This window comes from Chiroxiphia lanceolata, chromosome 1 (genome assembly GCF_009829145.1).
Source record: "Chiroxiphia lanceolata isolate bChiLan1 chromosome 1, bChiLan1.pri, whole genome shotgun sequence".
Classification (NCBI taxonomy): Eukaryota; Metazoa; Chordata; class Aves; order Passeriformes; family Pipridae; genus Chiroxiphia; species Chiroxiphia lanceolata.
The window spans coordinates 40,545,087-40,566,693 of NC_045637.1; the positions used below are offsets into that span (position 1 = coordinate 40,545,087).

A 21,607-nucleotide genomic window follows, 5' to 3' on the forward strand; every position below is an offset into this window, starting at 1 on the left:
TGTGGGTGACATTAAAAAACCCCAGATGGATAGTAGAAACAGACGTTATAATTTTTATTTGTTGCCAACCAGTTTGCCACCAGGAGGAAAAAGCATGAGGACCAGAAAGCAACAAAGGAAGAGATGATTTTTAGAAAGAATTATGTCATCAGGTCCATTCTACTGTCTGTGTCAGACTATTCTCTACAATGTGATCAGAAAAAGAAAACATTGGAGTTATTATTCCTATCACAGCCTTAGGACTTCCAGTATTCTTATGTTGTTATATCTACAGTCTCCTCAAACAGTTACCATGGCAAGTTGTACTCCTGCATGTAATGTATATGTAGACCAAAATAAGATCTATCTGTGAGGAACATCTTGCAAACAACTTTTTGGGTGCACTCATTGCTTTTTAATTTTATTCTTTGTAGTTCCAAGCCAAATATAATTTTCTTGTCAGTCTACATGACCCTTGACTTAGAGGAAATAGCCTGTATTGCTAATATTCATGTCCCTTCACAGCTAACTCTATCCGAGAAAGGGACCTATCATTAGTTTCATTCTTTGTGATAATAATTAACATTCATTAAACAACAGTGGTCATAATTGCCCATTGTTATCAATGAATTCTCATAATAATACATTAAATTGCCTACTCCCTCAGCATTAGCAAGAATGTACTTTTGGTTGATGTCATTGCATTTCTTTTTTTCCCTTCAGTATAAAGATGAATGCATTACTGGAAGTATAATTAATGAAAGTCAAAATTATTTCATTTAAACTGTTTTGCAAACCCACTTCACACTTTTTTCTTACACTTTATTTCAATTTTCTGTCCTCTTAGCTTTTCCTTATATTCCTGTCCTTTATCAGTCAAGACAGATCCTTTTTTTTTGATGTCTCAAGTTTCCTTAACTGCGTTTTCTTTGCCTGTCCATTCCATATTTTCCAGGCATACTGCTGACGTAATCTTGTCTTTCAAGACAGCTCGCCCTTTACATTCCTTCCTTTCACCTTCTATTCTTAGATACTCTCACTAAAACCTCATTCCAACTTTTTTATTGATGTGCTTCTATGTATAACGAATGTAAGACCAGTAGTAGCATTTTAGATTGCAGATCCATCTAATCCAATACAGTGTTGCCAACAGCTACCACTAACAGATTTCTTGGGAAGAGTTGAAAAACAGGGCAAATATATAGAGATGCTTCTTGAATATAAAGTCTCTCAGGCTTTAGCAATTTGTGATTCAGAGATTGCCTGAGCCAGAGATAGCGTCTTTGCACTTAACAGCCCTCGGTGGAAAGTTGTCTTCCATGACAATGTGCAATGGCTTTTTGCACCAATATGCATTTTATCATCTGCAACATCTTGTGCCAGAAAGTAAAACGTATTAATTACACACTGTGTAAAAAGCCACCTCCTTTTGTTTTGAATCTGCCACCTGCAAGTGTCATTGAATGCTCTTGAGCCCTGGTATTTCATGAGAAAATAGAAATGCTCATTTTCTCTATGCCATTTTATATTTCTTATCCCCCTCACCCTTCCTCGCATCAGCTCTTTTCCAAGCCAAACAGTACTTGTTTGCTTCATTGTTCCTTGTATGGAAGATGTTTCATATCACTTGACATTCTTCTTGCACTTTTTAAGATAAGTGAATCAGAACAAAACACAGCATCTATTATGCATCTGGAGGCATGACTGTCTTTTCTGCCTTGAAGTGGCTGGGTTTTTCCTTTTTGTAATAATTTCTAAAAATTTTATCTGTTCTGTTTTCCTTTTGTTTTGCTTCTGCTGGGCACTGGGTTGACATAGTCACAAAGCTATCCTAATGCTAAGGTCATTTTCCTATTTCACAGCCCATCATTTTGCATGCAAATTTAAGGGGTTTTCCCCTCACGACCACTGCTTTTCATTTAGTTGCAATGATTTAATATGCCATTTTATTACTCATTCACTCTGCATGAGGTTCTTCTTCAATCTCTGCCACCAACTTTCATATTTATTAGCTTAGTATCATCAGAACATTTTGCCATCTCACTGCTCAACTCTTTCCCAAGAACCTATCGCACAATGAAGAACACGAATACAAAAAAAACCTAAGCTGAAGAACACTTTCATTGTCTACAGCACAAAAACTGCTCCCCTAAAACAAAGGATCTGTTTGGGAAGATACAGCACTCTGCTGCTCAACTCAATGAAGTGGCTCTGATTTCTTTAACACAAACAGTTGTGCCCCAAGGTGGTATTAATGACCATCTTGAAAGTGCCGTGTAAATGATTTCATTTTAGACCTCTTTTCTAGATTATGTCACCAGCTATGTGTCTTTATGTCTTTTATTAACTCTTCTAATTGCCTCTAAACATTTACCCTCAAAAATGCCAAGGATTAACCTATATTTTTAATTATATAATCCAGAAAATCAATATCACAAACCTTTTCCTATTTTTTTTTGGATTAGGAGAGCAGGATTCTGCAAAAATAACGTCTTTAAAAAAAAAAAAAGGTTTCAAGAGACTATAAGAAAAGGAAAAGAAAAACATGCCTAAATATTTTGGGGGAGAAGACCATGGGCAAATTATTAAATATCTCCGAATGCAGAGTAATTTCACTAGACACCAGGACACTAAATACTGCTATGAATCTAGCAGTAGGTTATTGCTATGAACAAAGATTAAGCATATTTTTAAAAGATATATTTAATTTCCTCAGTAGTAAATGAAAGTGGAATTAAACTTCCTTGATATATATATATATGTTTCCCTCTTGTCATTCTTGCCTAAACTATTGATGATCTTCATTTTACAGTGAGAAATAAGGGATACAAGGAAAGTAAAATCATACATTCAGATCACCAGGTAAACCAGTGACTGAGCTTAGAAATGAATATAGGTGTTCTGCCTAGGTGTGCTTTATACATTATATCACAGAGTCCACTTAGAACAAATGTCTGAAGATGGTACCTAGAGCTAAACTAATAGAAATTAGACAAAGAAAAAAAAAGAGAAGCAGAGAAGGTGATGGCAAACTTTTAAGGAGATTGCAAATGTATTATTGGAGTCAGAAAAAACATGTAGGAATGTCTAAGTAGGATGATTAAAGAAACATACTTCTACACAAGGCACAATGAAGCAACAAGACAGCTGAGCAGAAGAGGGAGGTCTATAAAAGAAGGAGAGAAGCAAAGAGAAAAAAAACTTATACAAATTCATGGGAAAAAAATATCAGCTACACTGGAACACAATTATGACATGTCTGGTTTCTAAGTTTCTAAGCTCAATAATATATTTTGACATTATAAAGGAAGTGAAGGAAGAATTGTTAAGGGCAAGGCTGGGAAAGCAGTGGACCATGTCACCTAGGAAAGTTATGGCATCTCAGCCATGAGAGAGCATATGAAGTGGTATGAAATATAGAGGATCCTGCTTTGTTGTACAGGATAAATTGATCATTTGAAAGGTCTCTTGAAATCTTATCTAGTCATACCTGATCTGAGTCCAGGGTATGTGTGAACATGTTGTATAGATGTAATCATTACTATGGTAATTAGCAAAGGTTGACCAGAAAATCTCTCCTAGGATATATCTTGACAAGACATAGTATGTTTAAAAGCATCTTTATCTGTTTGCAATTCTATATATAAATGGATTAATTAACATATAGTAGCTAACATATTTAAAATCTTTCTTTCAACTCTGTCTGAACAGATCTTTTGAAAAAAAATGCATTTTAAAGAAGCACTCACAGGAAATAACCCTGATATTTCTATATCATCTTCACAAAGAGCTGAAAATTAAGCCACAGAATTTTATATATCATTGGATTCAGTTCCAGATTTTAAGAATCATTACTGATAGTTTTTGGATTATAAATTTCTTGGTAATTAAACAATTCTTAAACTGTAATGCCAATTCAGGTTACTTAGTAAGCAACACATTCTTTCAACAGGTTACCAGAGTGTAACATCAATGCTTGTATTTCATAATTAAAAAGAAATATGGTATTGGAAAAAAATAACATAAAAAACATGTAAAGAAAATAACTTAGTACTAACCTGTCCTCTCTCAAAATTCGAGTGCCTTAGTCGCCTTTTACAGGAATCTCCCTGCTCTCCAAATACTGTAATAAATACATTTGCATCAGTCCCTGATGCAGGCAATGTTCCCGTATGAACACTGATCGAGTAAAGGACTTCTGCCATGAAAAATCAGTGATAAAAGACATTACCAAATCAGACTATTAGCAACATAATTATCAAACATTATAAACCAATTTATTTTAGGTACAAGATCAATTTCAAGACCAAGGAATTGACATCAATTTTCTGAGTTTCATATGGATTGCTAGCTACCTCACAGCACACAGCACAACATCAGAGATGAAATGTCCTTTATGAATCAATGCAGCAATCCATGCTTGCATGACAGAAGAAGATGTCCTAATTCTGGACTCTTATCCAGTGGTCACTGAAATCACCTGAAAGAATTACACTGATTCTATCAGGCATTGTAAAAAACCTAGAGTTCTTGTGGGAATTCAAGGTATTAAATTGAATTAGGATTTATCAGCTTTAACATTTTACCAAGAAAAAAACACAGACATAAAAGATGAAATCCACTTTCTGTTCTAGATCAGTTGAATTATGTTTTGATCTCACATTTTGAGAATTATGGCCAATATCAGTTTAATATGTCCAGGAGAAATGGCTCAGCTATTTATACAAATATGCGCTGTTATTATTATTCTTCACCACAAAGGATAGCTTGCCATGACTTTTGGCTGATGAGTTATACAGTACATATTCCTTGAGGCAGCAGGACAGAGGACTTTTTATGGGTTCTGTGAAGAATTATATGTTATAACAGACTCTTTAGACATATTTCCATTTGCAGTCTAGCCTTTGGTTAGATATTAGATGCAAAAAGTTTTAAATATTTTAACCAAGTCTTCTGTTCATAAAGTATAATAAATGAGAACTCTTTTCTAAATATTTTATAAAATGTAATCAGAACAAAGGAACATGTTATCATATTTTAAACACAGTGATGAAATGAAACAGGGCTTCTAGGGCAGGAATGGGCCCTACAACCTCAAAAAAGATTGTATTTTCTCTTTATGATTCATGCTATTATGACTTGGCATCTGCCTTTTTTTAATCTGTGATTCGGTCCCTCACCAAGTGTAAATCAGTCATTTTCTCAAAATTGCAACAGAAATATACTAATTCAGCTTTGTACATTTTTCAGACTTTCGAATTGGTACTTAGTCTAGTGAAAACAATATGTCAGTTGTTTTAAAACAAAAAAGTGCTTTAACTACATGCATATATAGACCCCCACATGGTTTATGCAGGCTTATTGAATGAATCTTCAAAAATGATTTTGATTTTTTTTTTAAAGTATATAAAATGCTTTGCAATCTGTCCATTGTGTTCATCCCATTAGGCAGTTTACAATTTTGTGTATGTGCATGCATTTGCTCATGTATTTACTTTTTATTTAAGCAGCATACCCCTGAGTGGTGGCTTGTCTGGCCTGACTGCTGCTAGCTCAGTCACAGTCTCAGATCCATCTTCTCCAAACAGATATGGGGCTTCAGTATGGAAGCCCAACTCTTGTTTAGTATCCAGGTCTTTTAGCTGAAGCTGCAGACAGAATCAAAGTAAGAAATTAATTTATCTGAATTTTTTATTTCTATCTATTTCTTTTATTTTTATTTTCTATCTATTTTTTTATTTCTATCCCAATAGAAACTTACATTTCTTCCTATTTCTAACTCCTGCACATGTTTCATAAAAGCTACTGGATTCTGTATAAGAGTTACAGCAGCTGCTGCAAGCCACTAATTCTGCAGCCTGATGTTTATAGGTGTATTCTTCATTGTATATTGACACCAGCATAGGACCCATTTGTAGAGAAGCAATGAAGGATACAGATTAAATTGACCTGTATGTGTTTGCAATTTAGAATGTCAAATGAATGAATACAGTTGCATCAATCTTAATAGCATATGCTCATTTTGCAAAAACATTTGCTTTGCTACTTTTTATTTATTTAAATGTGACTTGCTACATCTCAGGATTTTCAAAGTTGGTAGAAATTAGGTGTCCAGTGGCCTTCAGGGCTCCCTGTGGAAATGTGTTATTTGAAGAATGAATTTCAGCTGAAGGTGCAAGCCTTAGGTCCAGCTTCATTCCACTTGGCTTTAAATATTCATTGGAGACTGAACAAATTAGGCACCAATTTTGTGAACTTGGAATCTCCAAACCAACTGAGGATGCATAGTCTTAGGAGCCTCCATATCCTAGCTACTAAGATGGTCAATGTGGAAATTAGATTAACAGGACAACTCAGATCATAAACTCTATCCTACATCGGGTTATAAAATACAGAATGAAAATCTATCAAGTATATGAAGAAACATTTCTGGTAATTATTACACGCAATATTGAACTTTAATACATAGCTAATGACTGCAAGTTTGCAGGAATGGTTTCTTCAGCCTTTAAAATCTCTTCGTATAGAAATAGAAATCCAAGGCATTTAAAACAAAACAAAATGAAACAAAAACTTAATTTCATCAAGACAGTAAGTAATGACAGTAATCGAAATACTTAGGCAAGGATTCCCAAAATTAGTGGGATGACTTCTTGCCAGTACTGACACCAGCGACAAAGGAAAACTTTGAGCTCATTGTACAGAATACACATATCAGAGTTTGGAAATCCTGAGTACAGATTTCCTCACATGGATTTCAATTGCAAGCTTTGAAATGTATAAATATTTATATAATAGAATGATATAATTTAAATTATTGGGAATCTGACAGGTCAACTCAAAAATTTTGTCAGAATGTCTTGCCCTTGAGTTCCTAGAAATGTAATGACTGATGATTTTCATTGTTGCTTATGCATTGTGTCCAGCGCTTCACAAGATCATTCACAGGGCTTCAAGATGAAAATAAACAATTCTCCATGACCATTTCCAGAATTAAACCATTAATTAATCAAATAAGAGATGTTTTTACTTAGATAGCATCAAATTCCACTAAAAATACAGCCCATTGTTTACTCATATTTTGTACTTGCAAAACCTGAATTTTCTTACACTAAATGTATAAATTCTTCTTATACAAAAATACTCTCCCTAATTTCTATCAATATATACAACCCTAATTAAATATCAATATCACAAACTCCTATGCGTATTAAAATTGCACTAAGGGTTATCTGCATATGCAGGCAGACAATCTGCTGAAACTGGACTCATAAAAATGAGGTGTGTAAATTTATGCAGACTTTGACCTTAAAATGAAAGGTACCTGATATTAGTTGTAAGATTACATTTAAGCGTGAAGTTTATCTCCAAATCATATAGTGTTTCTATATTCTATACAAAAGTGAAAAATAGTTTTGTATTTCATTTTGGAAAGGGCCAGAAAATATTTTTGCGCAAGAAAAAGCTACACATTCTATAGTACATAAATCTTCAAAATTTACAGAAAATACATACATTTTAGCTAAGGTTATATAATTTTCTACAGAAGTGTTCAGAAGACTCTAGGAGATAACAGGAAAAACTCTTAGTTTTTACAGTACCTCTGTAAAAAACGAAATAGGGAAAACAGAGACTGGCAAAAGGAACACAGGGGTTTTGTCTCCTTTTCAGCCTCTGCAGTTTCATCTGTAATCCATGTTTCTGAGAAATTTCTGAAACTTTGGATATTACTTTTTTCACTTAAGAAGAAATCAAGGATGGGTCGGCACATCAGTGAACCGCTATAGCTATGTGCACTACAGCAGGTGCAAACAAGGTAGATCTGCCCACAAAAAGATCTGGAAGTTGTAGGCAGTCATCTGTTGATACCAGGTAATAGAGACAAAAAATGACTGGCTTTGCTAGTGTGATGCAAAGCATCACATGAAAGACCATCTGTCTTTCAACAAAAGTTATTTGTTGGTATGTTGAAGAACATTGCAAGTGTATATGTAGTGTATTTGGAATACCTTGTGAAGTTTAATTCCTCTTCTCAGGGATGGGCCGGACAATATAAAGGAAAGTTTTGTTATATCTCCAATATCACCAACAGTCAACTGTTAGGAAAAAAATAAACTAAACATTGTATGTAATAGTTTGCATTACTCTTTAAACCCAGGTAAAAAGATAAATACAATAGCTAAAAACACTAGTCAATTATATTAATGTTGGAGTGAGGAAGTCCTATTAAGATAGCAAGTTAATTTGGACTTATATTTGTATTATAATTTATGTTTATTTTTAACTGAGAGAATTGGCTGCAGAGCCTAGGCCAACACACCAAAAGCAAGAAAATGCATGACCGATTCTGTATTTTCAAGCCAAATTCATATTACTATCCTTTTCTCCTGGTTTTCTTATTTACAACCTCTCCGTCTGTCATGGTTTGAGATAGCCCAAAATCTAATTCCTTAGCTCCGTTCCCATCTCCACAACCCATCTCCACAGACCCATCTCCACAACCAAAACGGAAGAGAAGAGTTGTAGTTTTAGGTTGGAAGAAGTAGCCATGTTGTGAAAAGCCACGAGGAGAGGGCAGGAGCCCTCTGGGGGGGCCTCTGCCCCCCCCCCCCAGCCCCAGTTGGGGGCTACAGAGACTTGGAACAGTGTTAAGCTGGACTATGTGTCTGTAGCTGTGAGCTGGAGGATGTTTTCCATCGTGAGTGAGCAGAGACAGAGCAGAAGCGGCAGCAGCGTCCAGAGGTTATGGCTAAAAGCCAACTGATAAGGCCTGAACCAGCGAAGCAGCAGAAACAGCATGCAGCCAAGGAAGACTCAGAGTTGTTCAAGCCGAGGTAAAGACCAGCAGCAGAGAACAGAACTAAGTTCTACAGAGAGAAAGCTTGGGGGTAAGAACTGTAAAACTCCCCTAAACTTCCTTGGAGATCCCTCCAAAAATGGGGGGGGTGGACTCTTACTGATTAGAAGTCCTAGATGGAGTAAAGGAGCTAAGGAGCTCAGCCAGGACGGAGTGTGGGAGGTTGACCTTGAGGCCCTCCCTTGCTGCAAGCTACAAAGAAGCTCACAGCCATCTTTGAGGCAGGGCACAGGAGCTCTGCAAGGGGCTGAGTCCCCCGAAGATAGGGACTGTCGCGAAGACCCCCTGTGCTTCGTGATATGACGTGGTGATAGCGCCCTTGTCCTGGGAAACGCAGTCCACAGAAGACCACTCGTTTGGGGAGACGAGTGGCCGAGGGGGATACCCCCTTGTGTGTGCTGGCAGAGATCCAGCTATCAGCTGCTGCAAGAAAAGAACATAGAGAGAGCCTGTTGCCTTAGAAGATGCTGCTGCTTAGTGACTGCTACTCTGAAGAAGCTGCTGCCCTGAGAGACTGGAAGGGATCTGTCCTTCTTTCCCTCCTGGACTTTTATTTGGAGGGGAGAAGAGATCTGATCCATTGTAAATACTTATGTCATAGTAGAGATAGCTAAGGTTGTGTATAATGTATTGTAGTATTTATTTGTACGATCATTGTAATATATTCCCTTTCCCCCATTCTGAGTCTGGTTGTGTTTTGTCTGGAAAATCCCATCTCACGTTGGGTTGAGATGTGGGAGGGGGATGGAGCTAGGGAATTGGATTTTGGGCTATCTCAAACCATGACACCGTCATATCTTTATTCTCAAATTTGAAATGAAATTTTGAACTCATGATGATTCTTATCCTTGGGTATTGGTTCTGTTCTCAGCTATTCTAGTGCTCAAAAGAAAGGATGGCTGGTATCCGTAAGTCCTATCATATGCTGCTGCTTGTATCTTTTCCTTTCGCATCAGTTAAGCAAGTGATGTTTATATTCTGCAAAAGATGGGTAATGAGGTTTATTTCCTCATGTTTAAGAATAAAAACCTTGTGAAAGGGGTGACCCAGGTGTGTGGGTGTGCAGAAGCTGCCATTAACTTTGTATGCAAACTACAGATTTGACATTTGCCCAGGTACAAGCTCATTTTAAAAAGACACAGCTTCTAAGTAGTGAAAACAGATTAATTGAGGTTTGAGAAGCAGAATGTAAAGGAAGTGTGGAACAGCTTCATCATTCATTGCCTTACTTTTAAGGCCTACTAGTCTTAATTCAAAGTTAAAGAGGTTTCTCACATCAAATTTGGTGTTTGCTAAAGAGAGATTTAATAAGAATATGTATTAGCCCACAAGTGATAATTCTCCAGCACTGTTTATATAAGACATGGAGGTATAAACATTAACACTGACCAAAAAAAAATCATTCCACACAACTTCACAAATATTGGCTACAACTCTTATTTTACTGGAACTGTTTGGTAAGACTTTTGTGAAATAAAAAAAGAAACCAACCAAAAAAAGGATTGTCACCAGATTTTGAACTTTCTGTGCAGGGGATTTCCCTTTTCTTCCAAATGCAACAATTTGAATGTCAGGAAAATCTTCTGGTACTTGTGTACAGTGCACCCATGTTTGCCATCGTCCTCTGCTTTTCATATCAAAATTTTTCACAAGAGATGTCACAGATGTTTTCTACATTGAAAAAAAAAAGTATGTTTAGAACCTGTGTCTAAGTTATAAGGGCAGCACGAACCAAAAGATACAAGATTATATTGCCTGATAGTGCTGGATTTAGCACAGGCAAGTCAGGCAACAAAGACGCAAAACCCTCATTATTCATGTGGAGTGGTAGAAAACTGGACCAGCTGCTGCATAAGTCCATGTCACACTCACATAGGAGCCATGCCTATTTTCTTTGTATCATTCCAAGGATAGGAAAGTGTACTGCCAAAGGAGATTCTTCAATACAACCATTTCCGTATTCTCCATCCCAGGCATAATTTCTTCCTTCTTGTTTACAGAAGGCACGATTCACCCTGGTCCAGGCTCATGTCCCTCCCATTGGGTTTCCAATGTTCAGATTCTGCCTACGAGTGAAGTAGCCTTGTACCCATTGTGTTCTGCTCTGCCACCAGGAGTGATTCATGCAAATAAAGGGACACTTCTGTTTAGCATTACCTTTGAGTTGGAATTGGCCACTTCTACAAAATCTTTCCTGGAGCGTTATTTATCCAGTCATTGTGAACAAAAAACATGCACGAAAAAAGGTAGAAATCTTCTTTATAACAATTTTTTCCAAGAACCACGCATCTGATGGAAAATAAATGGGACTTATTCATTTATACCTTTTAGTACAAAATATTCTGTGTACCAGTCATAAGTTTCTATCTTTGGCAAATCAGTAAAGTGTGGGTTTTTGATGAACTTCTTAAGGAAAGAAGACTTCTGAAAATATATATTGGTAGTGTGTATATGTATTCTGACTGTTCCACTATGCTCCAAAATATTCAACAAAGTGAAGAAGTCTTTACATTTTACAGATCTTGTGAAATTAATGTAGGGATAGATTTGTTGTAAGGATCTATGACCATCTCAAAGTATGGAAAGGCTTCTCTCTGAGATTTTTAGATACAAGAAGTCCCCCATAGGAAATTATATTATCGATATCTAAAGGAAAAAGGGATCAGGATTTCTTGACATTAGACATTTAAAAAATTCACTCAACACACAACTTTCCTTTTGGTGAGGCACCTAATAGGGCACAAACTTTGGCTTAAAGTTTAGCTTGATTGAGACCATTGTGTTGATTCTTGGAATCGAAGCATTTGAAGAGTCATATCGCTGAGTAAATTTGGTTACACGTCCAAGTCTTGGTGAAGAGAATGAAAGTTTTAATGTACTATCTAGGAAATATGTTGGGAAATATCTCCCAATCCTTGTCTGAGTCTAACACACAAAGTCAGCTTGTAATCTTGGGTTTTTTAAAAATATGAAAGAACTAGAGACTCATCTTATCATACTCTGGAGGAATCTTATCTCCATTATCAACATTATATACAGAAATAGAATATCTGTAGAATCTCTGTTCTGTTACCTTTAAAAACAATGGGCTGAAATTGTAGCCAAAGGATTGATAAATACCAATTCATGATACTCCTTGCTGTTGCTATTCATTTTAAGAAATAAGTTATTTTCTTTATCTTCCAACAGTTGCGGTGAGTTTGGAAGGAGAATGAGAAAGAAAAATGCTGCAAGAATGCAGTCTTTTTATCTGCCACTCAACCTCACATATGCAGTATCCGCTTAAAAAAAATATATATTTGCATGATTAGAATCAAAAAAAGCTATGAGACCAGAAAAGCCTTTCGTCCCTCTTCACTTCCCAATCTAATGAAGCAATTTTATCTTCTTATCTTTATCTAGAAGTATTTAGACCTGAAAGTAAATTATTTTTTTTTAATTATCCACATGTAAAAAATGGAGAGGAAGACAAAAAATTACAAAAGCGGCAAAAAGCATGGTGTCGTATTTCTTCCTGAAAAAAAGCCCCACTTTGTTCAACTGTAATTCGTAAAACATAGTAACTATGGAGAAGAGTTTTCACATATAATCATACCATTTTGCATTTTCCCAACATTTCCTAGGATGCCTTTGCACATTTTAGTAAACCAAGCTGGATCTGGATACTTGCATGTGGCAATCCACAGAAATAATGAACAGCAGAAAATGGAGTGCATTTCATATTTTCTAGAACTGTTCTTAATTAAACAAAAAAAAAAAAAACCACTTCTGATTTTTAATACTAATTTAAGACATTTCTGAGTTCTAGAATCTCCTAAATCCAACAAGTTACATTATCATTACCTTACATTAACTGGAAAAATTGCTGACCTGTTTTTAGACTTTAAATCCAACCAGACTTGATTCACTGGCCAAGGTAAACTGATTTGATTTTGAAATACCACCTGCAATTGAAAATAATGAAAATTATATTTTAGTAAAACTCATATATATCTGCTTTTGAATATTTTATCAGTTTAGCCTTGTGTCTGGTCACTGATTTGTATCTCAACGGATAAAATTATCTCGTTTATGCTGTTTCATTGCCTTTGAGCTCAGAATTAAATACTACATGCTATAACTGATCTTTTCTGATCCAGTTAATACTATGAATTGTGCATTTCAGAATGCTGCCATATTTAATAGGAAGCAATTTTGGAAACACTTTTTTCTAGTACCTTCAAATGGGAATTAAGTGAATGGTATCTGTGAAGGTTTCAACGACTGTGCTGTTAGGATAAGGATTCCTCATTGAAATCATCTCTATAATAGGTCAAATTTTCTGCATACAACAGGCTTGAATGATAAATAGACTTCATGGAAACTTTCCTTTTTTCCCCTACTGTAAATCTTTATAGTGTATTCACCTTCTTGTATAAACATCTTAATCTACTTCCTTGCGCAGTCATCTCCATAATCATGGGAAAGCTCACATAAGTGTGCACACTGATACTGGGAACACACATTGTTTGTGTATTTGTTGAATCGTTTGAACTGGGCCTGGAGAAGCGAGGTTTGGAAACATTATTCATTAATGGATTCATCTACTCTTTTGGCAAACCAGCTGTGAAATTAAATCTCCGTAGCTAAGACTTTTATTTTTTGTGACTTTATGAGCTATCCTGCTGTAGACAGAAGAAGTTGCCTTGGAAAGGTTGCTTTGAAAATGCAAGTTTAATATAACAATGGGGACTAGTTTGAAAACAAACAGTAAAACCCTTGTATTGTTCTCATAGTTGTATAGGCCCCAAAATTCACGCTGTCTGTGAGAATCCTACTGATGACAAGAATCATCCAGGAAAAAAAAGCGATTACTAAGAATGTAGCATTAGTCATTTGAGGGAAAACTGGAGTAAAGAAAACTGTGACAGAATGAACCCAAACAGTTGTTACTTGAAATCTTTTCTACAAGAGGAAGACTAAGGTGCTATAGCCCAGGATATAGAAAAGCCCTTTAAAGTTTCAGAGGAAGGATTTAGCCTCTTGAACAAGCCTGTTCAAAAACTGACACAGAATCTGGATTATACAGAAAAATCTTTTTGAATTTGTAAATAAGTTACACTTCCACAAAACTGAATATTCACAGAAGTCAAGAGCTATTGTTCACATATTTTTCTCTAAAAATTTTATTCTTGGAAAAAATGTAGCACATTCTTACAAATGCAGAATTTTTTAAAAAGTTCAGGACAGTTTAGTTTTCTAAAAGAAACAGGAGTCAGTCTTTCTTTCAGTCTGTACTCATACCTTATCCATTGTAGCAGTCCTGCTGTTCAGATTTCTCTAAGGTACTATTCTTAAGACATACTATATAGAACTATTATCTATATCACCAAAAAGAGTAATCTATAAAATCTTCTACATTAAAAGCAAGATGACCCCTACTATTCTGTCATCATTATTTTCAGATTTTTCTTGTGAAGTCTGAGCTAACAGTTTGATCAGTTCTTGATGAACATGACTTTGGGCACGCATATTCTCTTCCAGAATGGAGAAAGAAATACAGGAATACTGAGGGTATTATGACTAAGGTTTGGTTTTGTTTTCATACAACAATACTGTATCTTCCAGAATTTTTCAAAATAGTAAGAAAAACAGATAAAATAAACAGAGACATGTATAAAGAATAAATGAAACATATTGCAAGCAGTTTTCTCCAGATTTATGCACCAGAGAAGACACTACTCTAGACTGGCTGGCAACAGTGAAATACTCTCTCTTACCCTCCCCAAAAGAAGATTCCTATGAACTTTACAATGATTTTATGAATTCTTTAAAACAAAAAAATTTTCCAAGTTTAAATTCAGAACAAACAGTAGGGTCTCAAAAAGTATCAGCTAGACATGTCCTTTTGATATGAAATAGATATTTCCTTTTGATCTGAAATTTTACTTTTTTCTTATACCAATAACCACTATAGGAATTACTCTTCTAGGAAAAGCCATTTAATCTCAAAAAGCAACAATATGTTTACCATGTTGAAAGCAATAGGTGGGTAGATCAATTGGAAACATGAAATGATAAGATGCTGCTTGAAATACTGACAGTGTTCAGGACAGTTAACAAGAAAAGGTCACGGACTAGTTTAGATTGAGTGGTTACAAATGCAAGATATCCTAACAGAAATGGTATCAGTTCTACCAATCGGGCATGTTTTAACAAAGCAGTGATGCCTCCCCGGACTTAAAAGTCTGAAATATTAAAACAGAACTCTCAGAGAACCTTTAGTCCAACTCATTATTACTTCATCAGTTGAACTGTTTTACTGTTGCACAATGCTGAAGATGCTTTAAAACAACGTCATCTATAGAAACAATCACCTCTAAGTTAAAAGAGACAATTATGTCTACATGGAATATAAAACCTAAATATTTTTGATACTCTGTCCGTGAAAGGCTTTCTGTATACATAAGTTTTAACAAAAAGACACAGACTCAGTTACATTTTCCCTCATTGTTTTACCTGCCCTCTTGCCAAAGTGATCAGACTCTTTTTCGAGTTAAGCCATCGTTTCCCGGAGTAACTTTTTTCTCCTTGTATACAAAGATAAACCTCACCAGTGGCATCTGCTTTCTTCAAGTCTCCCGTGTGCAAACGGATTGTGTATTCCACAACTTCAATAAAAATAGACATAAAAACTCAAAAAGTCAGCAGGAGAAAATACTCATTCTCTTCTTGCCCAAAACCTGCATTATGTAACAATTCCCAGTAGAAAGCATTGCAAATTTTATCCAGATCCCATACTGTATCACCAAACAAGGAGTACAGGTTTCTTCAGTCCTGGTGACACACATAACCCAAACATATTCCCCCTGTATATCTCCCTGTATGGCAATCTGCAGAATACAGATTTGTTCTGCTCTGATACCACTTCCAGAAAATCAGCACTCCTGGCTGCTATTTGAGGCACAGGATCTCCTGTGTACTGTCTCTATCCCCCAAAGTAAAAAATTCCTTTCTTAGAAAAATGTCAGGTTTACATCCTCTTTGGAAATCTGAGTTCTTCTTTCTAAGACTATTTACTGATATTTCTTTGTTACTTCCTTCCTTGTCTTTATTTCTATTTTTCACTAGTCAGACAACAATACTATCACAATAATCTTAAATTAAAATCTGTTAATGTGAAACAGAAATGATGACATAAAAATACTTTCAATATCAGCTTTAACACATAAATATAAAAGCCTCCTCACATTTTGTATCAGACTCCAAAGAACCTTCCATTTACTGCACAATAACACATAAATCCAGGTCAGCTAAGTGAACTTTGAGTTTAAGGGAAAGCATTTCTGATTTTCTCATCTGTGGTCATAGTATAGCGATTAGAAGAGACACCTATGACCCCTATAGAAAGCTTCTGCTTCCTTGCCTTTTTTGTAACACAGTACATAGGGAAGTGATGCAGATGAGACAAGATTGCATTAGTACTAAAGAAACTTCATGGAAAACTCCTATGTTCACTTTTTAAATGACCTGTTTTACCTTCAGAGTTTTTCATGGAAACAAGGAACAAGAAAACACTTAAACAGAAACAGGTCACAATCTCAATATTCATTGTTATTTGCATCATTTTAACAAGAAGGAGTCCAGGAAAAAAACAAGAAGGGGTTTTTGGGGGTTGGTTGTTTTTTTTTCTTCTGGTGTTGTGTGTCCTTATTCAAGTTATAATAAATTTCATTTGTATAGTGTGTTCATTTGTGCTCATTTGTGTAATGAGCAGGTGTTGTCAATTTAGGAATCTAGCTTTGGTGGCTATATTAGGAATAAGATCCTTATGCAGTCAGCAGGGAAAGGCAGGTACTATAGAAAACACCTATAATAGGTTCTCATATATTCTAGAGGTAGACACTAGAAGTTAGGAGTCAGATGGTCTAAATGTTCATGTGCTTCCAACCACAAGCATCATTTCTTCAGCCTAAGAAAAAAAGCTATTATCTTGCAGCAACACAGGTTTGTAAAACACACCTTTCTAGTATTTTTAATAAGGAGGAAAACATTTTTATCCACTGTAAAATGCAAAGTCACATTCAGTATGTGGGTAATGAGCAATGCGTATGTACCAAGAATGTATTCAAGAATGCTTATATTACCTCCTGAACAAGCACCAAGACAGATTTTTTTTTAAGGACTGAGCAGCCTTAAAATCCAACATTTTACAAGTAGAGCTATCTTTGACTACCACTATCAGCCCAAACTCCCACAACCTTCATCACTGGAGCAGTAAAACATAGACAACATCTAGACTGTGTGACATTTACATGCAGCAGAAAGTCTTCCAGCCTCACTCCACCACTTGTTCCTACCTGGAACCTGGATGGCTCTACAACAACTGCTTTCCCAGAAGAGTCATGTGTGCAAAGAAGGAGAGTGATGCTTTAGACAGACATGAAACCAAGGAGAAACTAAGAAGGACTTTCAGTTTCACAATTGATGGTTCAAGCCAGAGAGCACTGAATACGCATTATTTAAGTCTGAGACACTTATTTCGGTCTAAAACACCTCATAGGATACATGAATATCTAAGCATACATCCTAGAAACATCTGATATTTTCAGGACATTTTGCTTCTTCAATCAAATTTATTCCAAATTAGAAATGGCCCAATTTAACCAAAGTGCACATTCTTTAAAAAGATGTAATTATAAGAAATTTCTAGTAGGTTTGAGAATGATTCCCTGCACCCAGAAGCTAAAGCTGTCATTTTTTTTCCTGCATAGGTGATAGGAAAACAGGGAGAAAAAAAATGTTCTGAGGATATTTATTTTTAAGCTTTTCTTACAGCTCTTTTCACAAGTTGGTGCTATTCATACTGAGTGTTATAATCAAAAGGCCTGAATTCAAATATTGTGACATCTTATATAGCTATTTCTTTATATATCTAAAACGAAGAGGTCACATAACTGGATTAAGCGTATTAAAGAGTGGGTTTGCATACTGACTGTAAAATTAATATCTAAAAGTATTCATTAAATAATAAGGGCTGTTATCAATCTGCTAATAAAAGTGTGCTCATTGCAATAAACTTCTGAAATATCTTTGTTTCTCCTTATCTTTTACTACATGGTGAAGAAGGCTGGGAAAATCTGTTTGCTGAAAAGTAGCTTTATTTCACTGCAGCACTATTCACTTCAGGGACTTCCCCTGGGATTTTTTTTTTTTTAATAATTTAAACTAAGGGCTGGGAAAGTACTTGTAATTGATAGTATCACTCATGTTTGATGACAAGAAGTAAAACAAGAGTTTTCTGAAACTGGGGCCCTAATGTATCTCATTCCTTTCTTTGAGGCAGTTAAATGTGCACTGCCAGGAGAGAGGCAACATAACTGCATTAAAGTCAACGTAGCTACACAGACTTGCTCTTGCTGGAGTTCCAGGTAATTGAAAGCACATGAGCTGTCCAGGTGACACCTTAGCATTTACCAATGGCATTTTTGCTTTCAGGGGAGTTAGTATATGAAGGTAAGATTCTGTATTATTCATGTAGAGTGTTGCCTTATCTGTATAACTGGGTCATATGAGCAGATTCATTGGAGTCAAAAGGATACTTGAGTGAATAAGATCAAAAGAATTTGGTCCACAGGTGTGATCACTCATTTGGGGTGGATTAGAAATCACAGCACTCACATCTTTTGCTGATTTTGTCCAGAATCATTAATATATATAATCACGACATTAGCATTAATCACACAAGTAATATTCAAATGACATAGGCTCTGAAAACTAAGAATGTATCTCGTGTTTTTCCTGAGTCAGTATTTTCAGCTGAATCTGCTGAATCTATTGATGCATAATTTAAAGCTCAGTGCAGTCATAACAAATATTTCCCATTAATTTTGTACTATATAAGTGAAATAACAGTATACAACGTAACCCCTATGAAAGGAGTCATAACACAAAAGAGATGCTGGGAAATAGGGTAATAGTTTTTAGAATGAGTTTGGGACCATTCTACCAGACGAATGACATACCCAAGCAACAAAGATCTACTAAGACAACTGCTTTGTTCAACCTTGTCATCCTTTGTCTCTTCCAAGTCCTGTTGATAAAAGTTCTGTTACAGAGTGAAAGTGATCACATTATGCTCATTCAAAAAGGGAAAAAACACTCCATAAATTAAAGATAGGAGATTAAGTACTTTTCTTTTCTTTCTTTTTTTTCTTCTTTTTTTTTTTTTTGGTCACTCCATAAATTAAGATAGGAGATTAAATACTTTTCTTTTCTTTCTTTTTTTTCTTCTTTTTTTTTTTGGGAGGGTGTCTAGGAATGAAACTGAAAATAAGGAAGAAGCTGACACAAATTTTAGGCTGAATTAGTATTGGGGTCGCAGAGAATAAAACTGATATTAACAACTCCGTTGGAGATCTCTGGACTCCACAAATAGTTTGTGAGAAACTTCCTAGGTTAGCAGATACTCCCATCTATGGAATAATTTTTGAGAGAAAGCATATACACATCTATTACCAGAAGTTTTCCAAGAAAAAACCCTAATTTTCTAATATACCTCAAAAATTAATTGCTTTACACATCAGAATAATGTATCTCCATTTGGTTCTTAGCATAATAGAGGCTTTGAGGACTGTATTCTAGAATTATTTTTTTTAATTTCTGGATTTTTTTATATGTAGTTAAAAATTTAACAAGTTGCATTCAGAAAATAATGGTCAATATTTATTATTTGTCCCATTTTTTCATAAATAATTAAGGAAATAGAACTTTTTAACTGTCTCTAGAATTACTATTACTTACAATTCATGATTGTACATCCAACATACGATACATTCAACATCCAACGGTTTTTGTTGTTTTAGCTGATGGATCAAAACTCTAAAATTTTAAGATTTTTCAGTAAATAAATACAATGTGGCTAAGTTTTTTAAATTACGTAAACGTACACTAAACCAGAAATTTAAAAGTTCTTCAGTGTTTGTGTTCAAGTTTCATCTTTTAATTTGATGAAATATTTAGGGAACATTCCTTAGAGAATGATGTGGAAAAGTTCACGTGGTCTATCTTATTCCTTTTTCTGGGCTGCTTCCACCTTTTTCTATTAGTTTCTGTTTAAGCAGAGCACTCTTTGTACTATAAAGTCTAGCAATAAACCTCTTAGTGGCACTAAAAGCTTCAATATACCATCTTTACTATCCTGATCAATCCTCTTTATTCTAATGAGCTGGATAGATGGGAAGCCTGTTCCTAAGTACTAGTGATCAAGTTATCAGTATGCAATTGGTTGTTCCTCAGCATATTCCAGGAGGGAGTGGCAGAAAGCACTTAATCATCTCTCTGGCATCATACCATTCACATGTGCTACTAACATGTAACTTAATATATACTTTTGTAGAATATTACTTGCTGTATTATAAATTTCTCATTGACACCAATAAAACACTAGTGCAATTGAAATTTTTGGATATCTCTTTGCTGGCTAATTGTAACACATTTTAAGAATTCTACCTTTGCTTTGTAGGGGATCTTTGCAATTCATTCATTCTTAAAAAATTTGCTATGTTTGTAGGTCATTTATATTTCTTTGTGAATAAGAAGATACAGGTAATATCACAGAGTAGGTGATATTTTGTACACACCTTCATCTGACATAGTGTTAATATGAAGAGATAATAAATAATCAAGAGCTAAAACTGGAACATCATTTAACATGAAAGAAGCCAAATACTATGTTTGGTGTCAGCAGTTAGAGCATCTGTCATAATCCTCCTACCAATGATTTCTGTTTTCTCAGCTTTCTTCTGTTATAAATGCATGTATAAAATCATTATATTCCTTAATATCAAATACTTATGGAAATCTTCACACAGTATTTTAGGCCCAAAAGAGATATACTGGTATTCCAGAGACAGATCCTGACCCCAGTATCAAAAAAGATCATAGCTTACCGGGCAAAGGCTCCTGATCTGCATAGAGAGCTGGCAGTTCCACACATTTTCTTCCTTAGGGTTGAACCAGCAGTCAAAAGCTAAATACATCTCTTCCTTTGTGCCTGTGTGTTTCATATGCAGTAAATCTAAGTGCCATGGCTGTTTAGCTCACTATGTGGGCCAGTTACCTGAACTTTGTATATTGAACCAATATCTGCCAGTTCATCCTATGTGGGGAAAAGAAAGAATGGATCTCATTTTAATTGTGCCAGAACAAATGTAGTTGGTAGCTGTATGCAACAGTTGAAAAAGCTTCAGTAGTTAAAGAATTGGGGCAGATTTATAACTAGTACTATTTTTCCCCTTTCTAGTCAATAAAAAATTGATTTAGTAATGTGAATGAGGAGACAGAATGCTTGAGGTTTGATATCAGGAAAAAAGCAATAGCAGTCACTGCTGAAATTTGTACTTAGAACAAGGCGTAGTGCTCATATATATTACACTGATTCAGTAAACTATTTTCAGGCACAGAAGCTTTGGTTGATTTTTAATTTTGAACATTATCAGAAATATCTCTTACAACTTGTAGTATAAAAATGGTGCAATTAACTATAAATTCAAAGGAGAGCTACTTTAGTTCTACTGGGGATAATGCAACATCTCTATGACATAACATTTCTCGAGTAAGTGAAGGTAGAGGAGGCCTCAGATACTATAAATATTGGCTCAAAATTATTTTTTTCCCTCTATGGGGAAAAAAAAGGAAAAAAACAGAATTTGTCTTTTCCTCTTCCTATTCACTATTTCTCATATTCTTTCCTCTGCTCTTTCCTTTCAAATACTGCCCAGATAGTAGAAG

The 21,607-nt window shown here is 35.3% G+C and overlaps 2 protein-coding genes across 2 annotated transcripts in view; both read right to left on the bottom strand.

The window, feature by feature from the left end:
- Window positions 1-8,458, bottom strand: part of LOC116782716 (lipoxygenase homology domain-containing protein 1-like) — a 36,013-nt gene extending 27,555 nt beyond the window's left edge. The window contains exons 1-4 of the mRNA XM_032679656.1: window positions 8,384-8,458; window positions 7,989-8,075; window positions 5,495-5,627; window positions 4,038-4,177 (exon numbers count right to left, since the gene is read on the bottom strand). Coding sequence (XP_032535547.1) covers window positions 4,038-4,177; window positions 5,495-5,627; window positions 7,989-8,075; window positions 8,384-8,458 — 435 coding nt within the window. The remainder of the gene's footprint in view (window positions 1-4,037; window positions 4,178-5,494; window positions 5,628-7,988; window positions 8,076-8,383) is intronic.
- A 2,541-nt stretch (window positions 8,459-10,999) lies between these two features.
- The window catches only part of RP1 (RP1 axonemal microtubule associated), a 114,805-nt gene continuing 104,197 nt past the window's right edge, over window positions 11,000-21,607 (bottom strand). Inside the window, 6 exon segments of the mRNA XM_032713021.1 lie at window positions 11,000-11,125; window positions 12,707-12,780; window positions 15,335-15,486; window positions 20,767-20,817; window positions 20,820-20,915; window positions 20,918-20,975. Of these exon segments, the coding sequence (XP_032568912.1) occupies window positions 11,017-11,125; window positions 12,707-12,780; window positions 15,335-15,486; window positions 20,767-20,817; window positions 20,820-20,915; window positions 20,918-20,975 (540 nt within the window). The 3' untranslated portion in view covers window positions 11,000-11,016.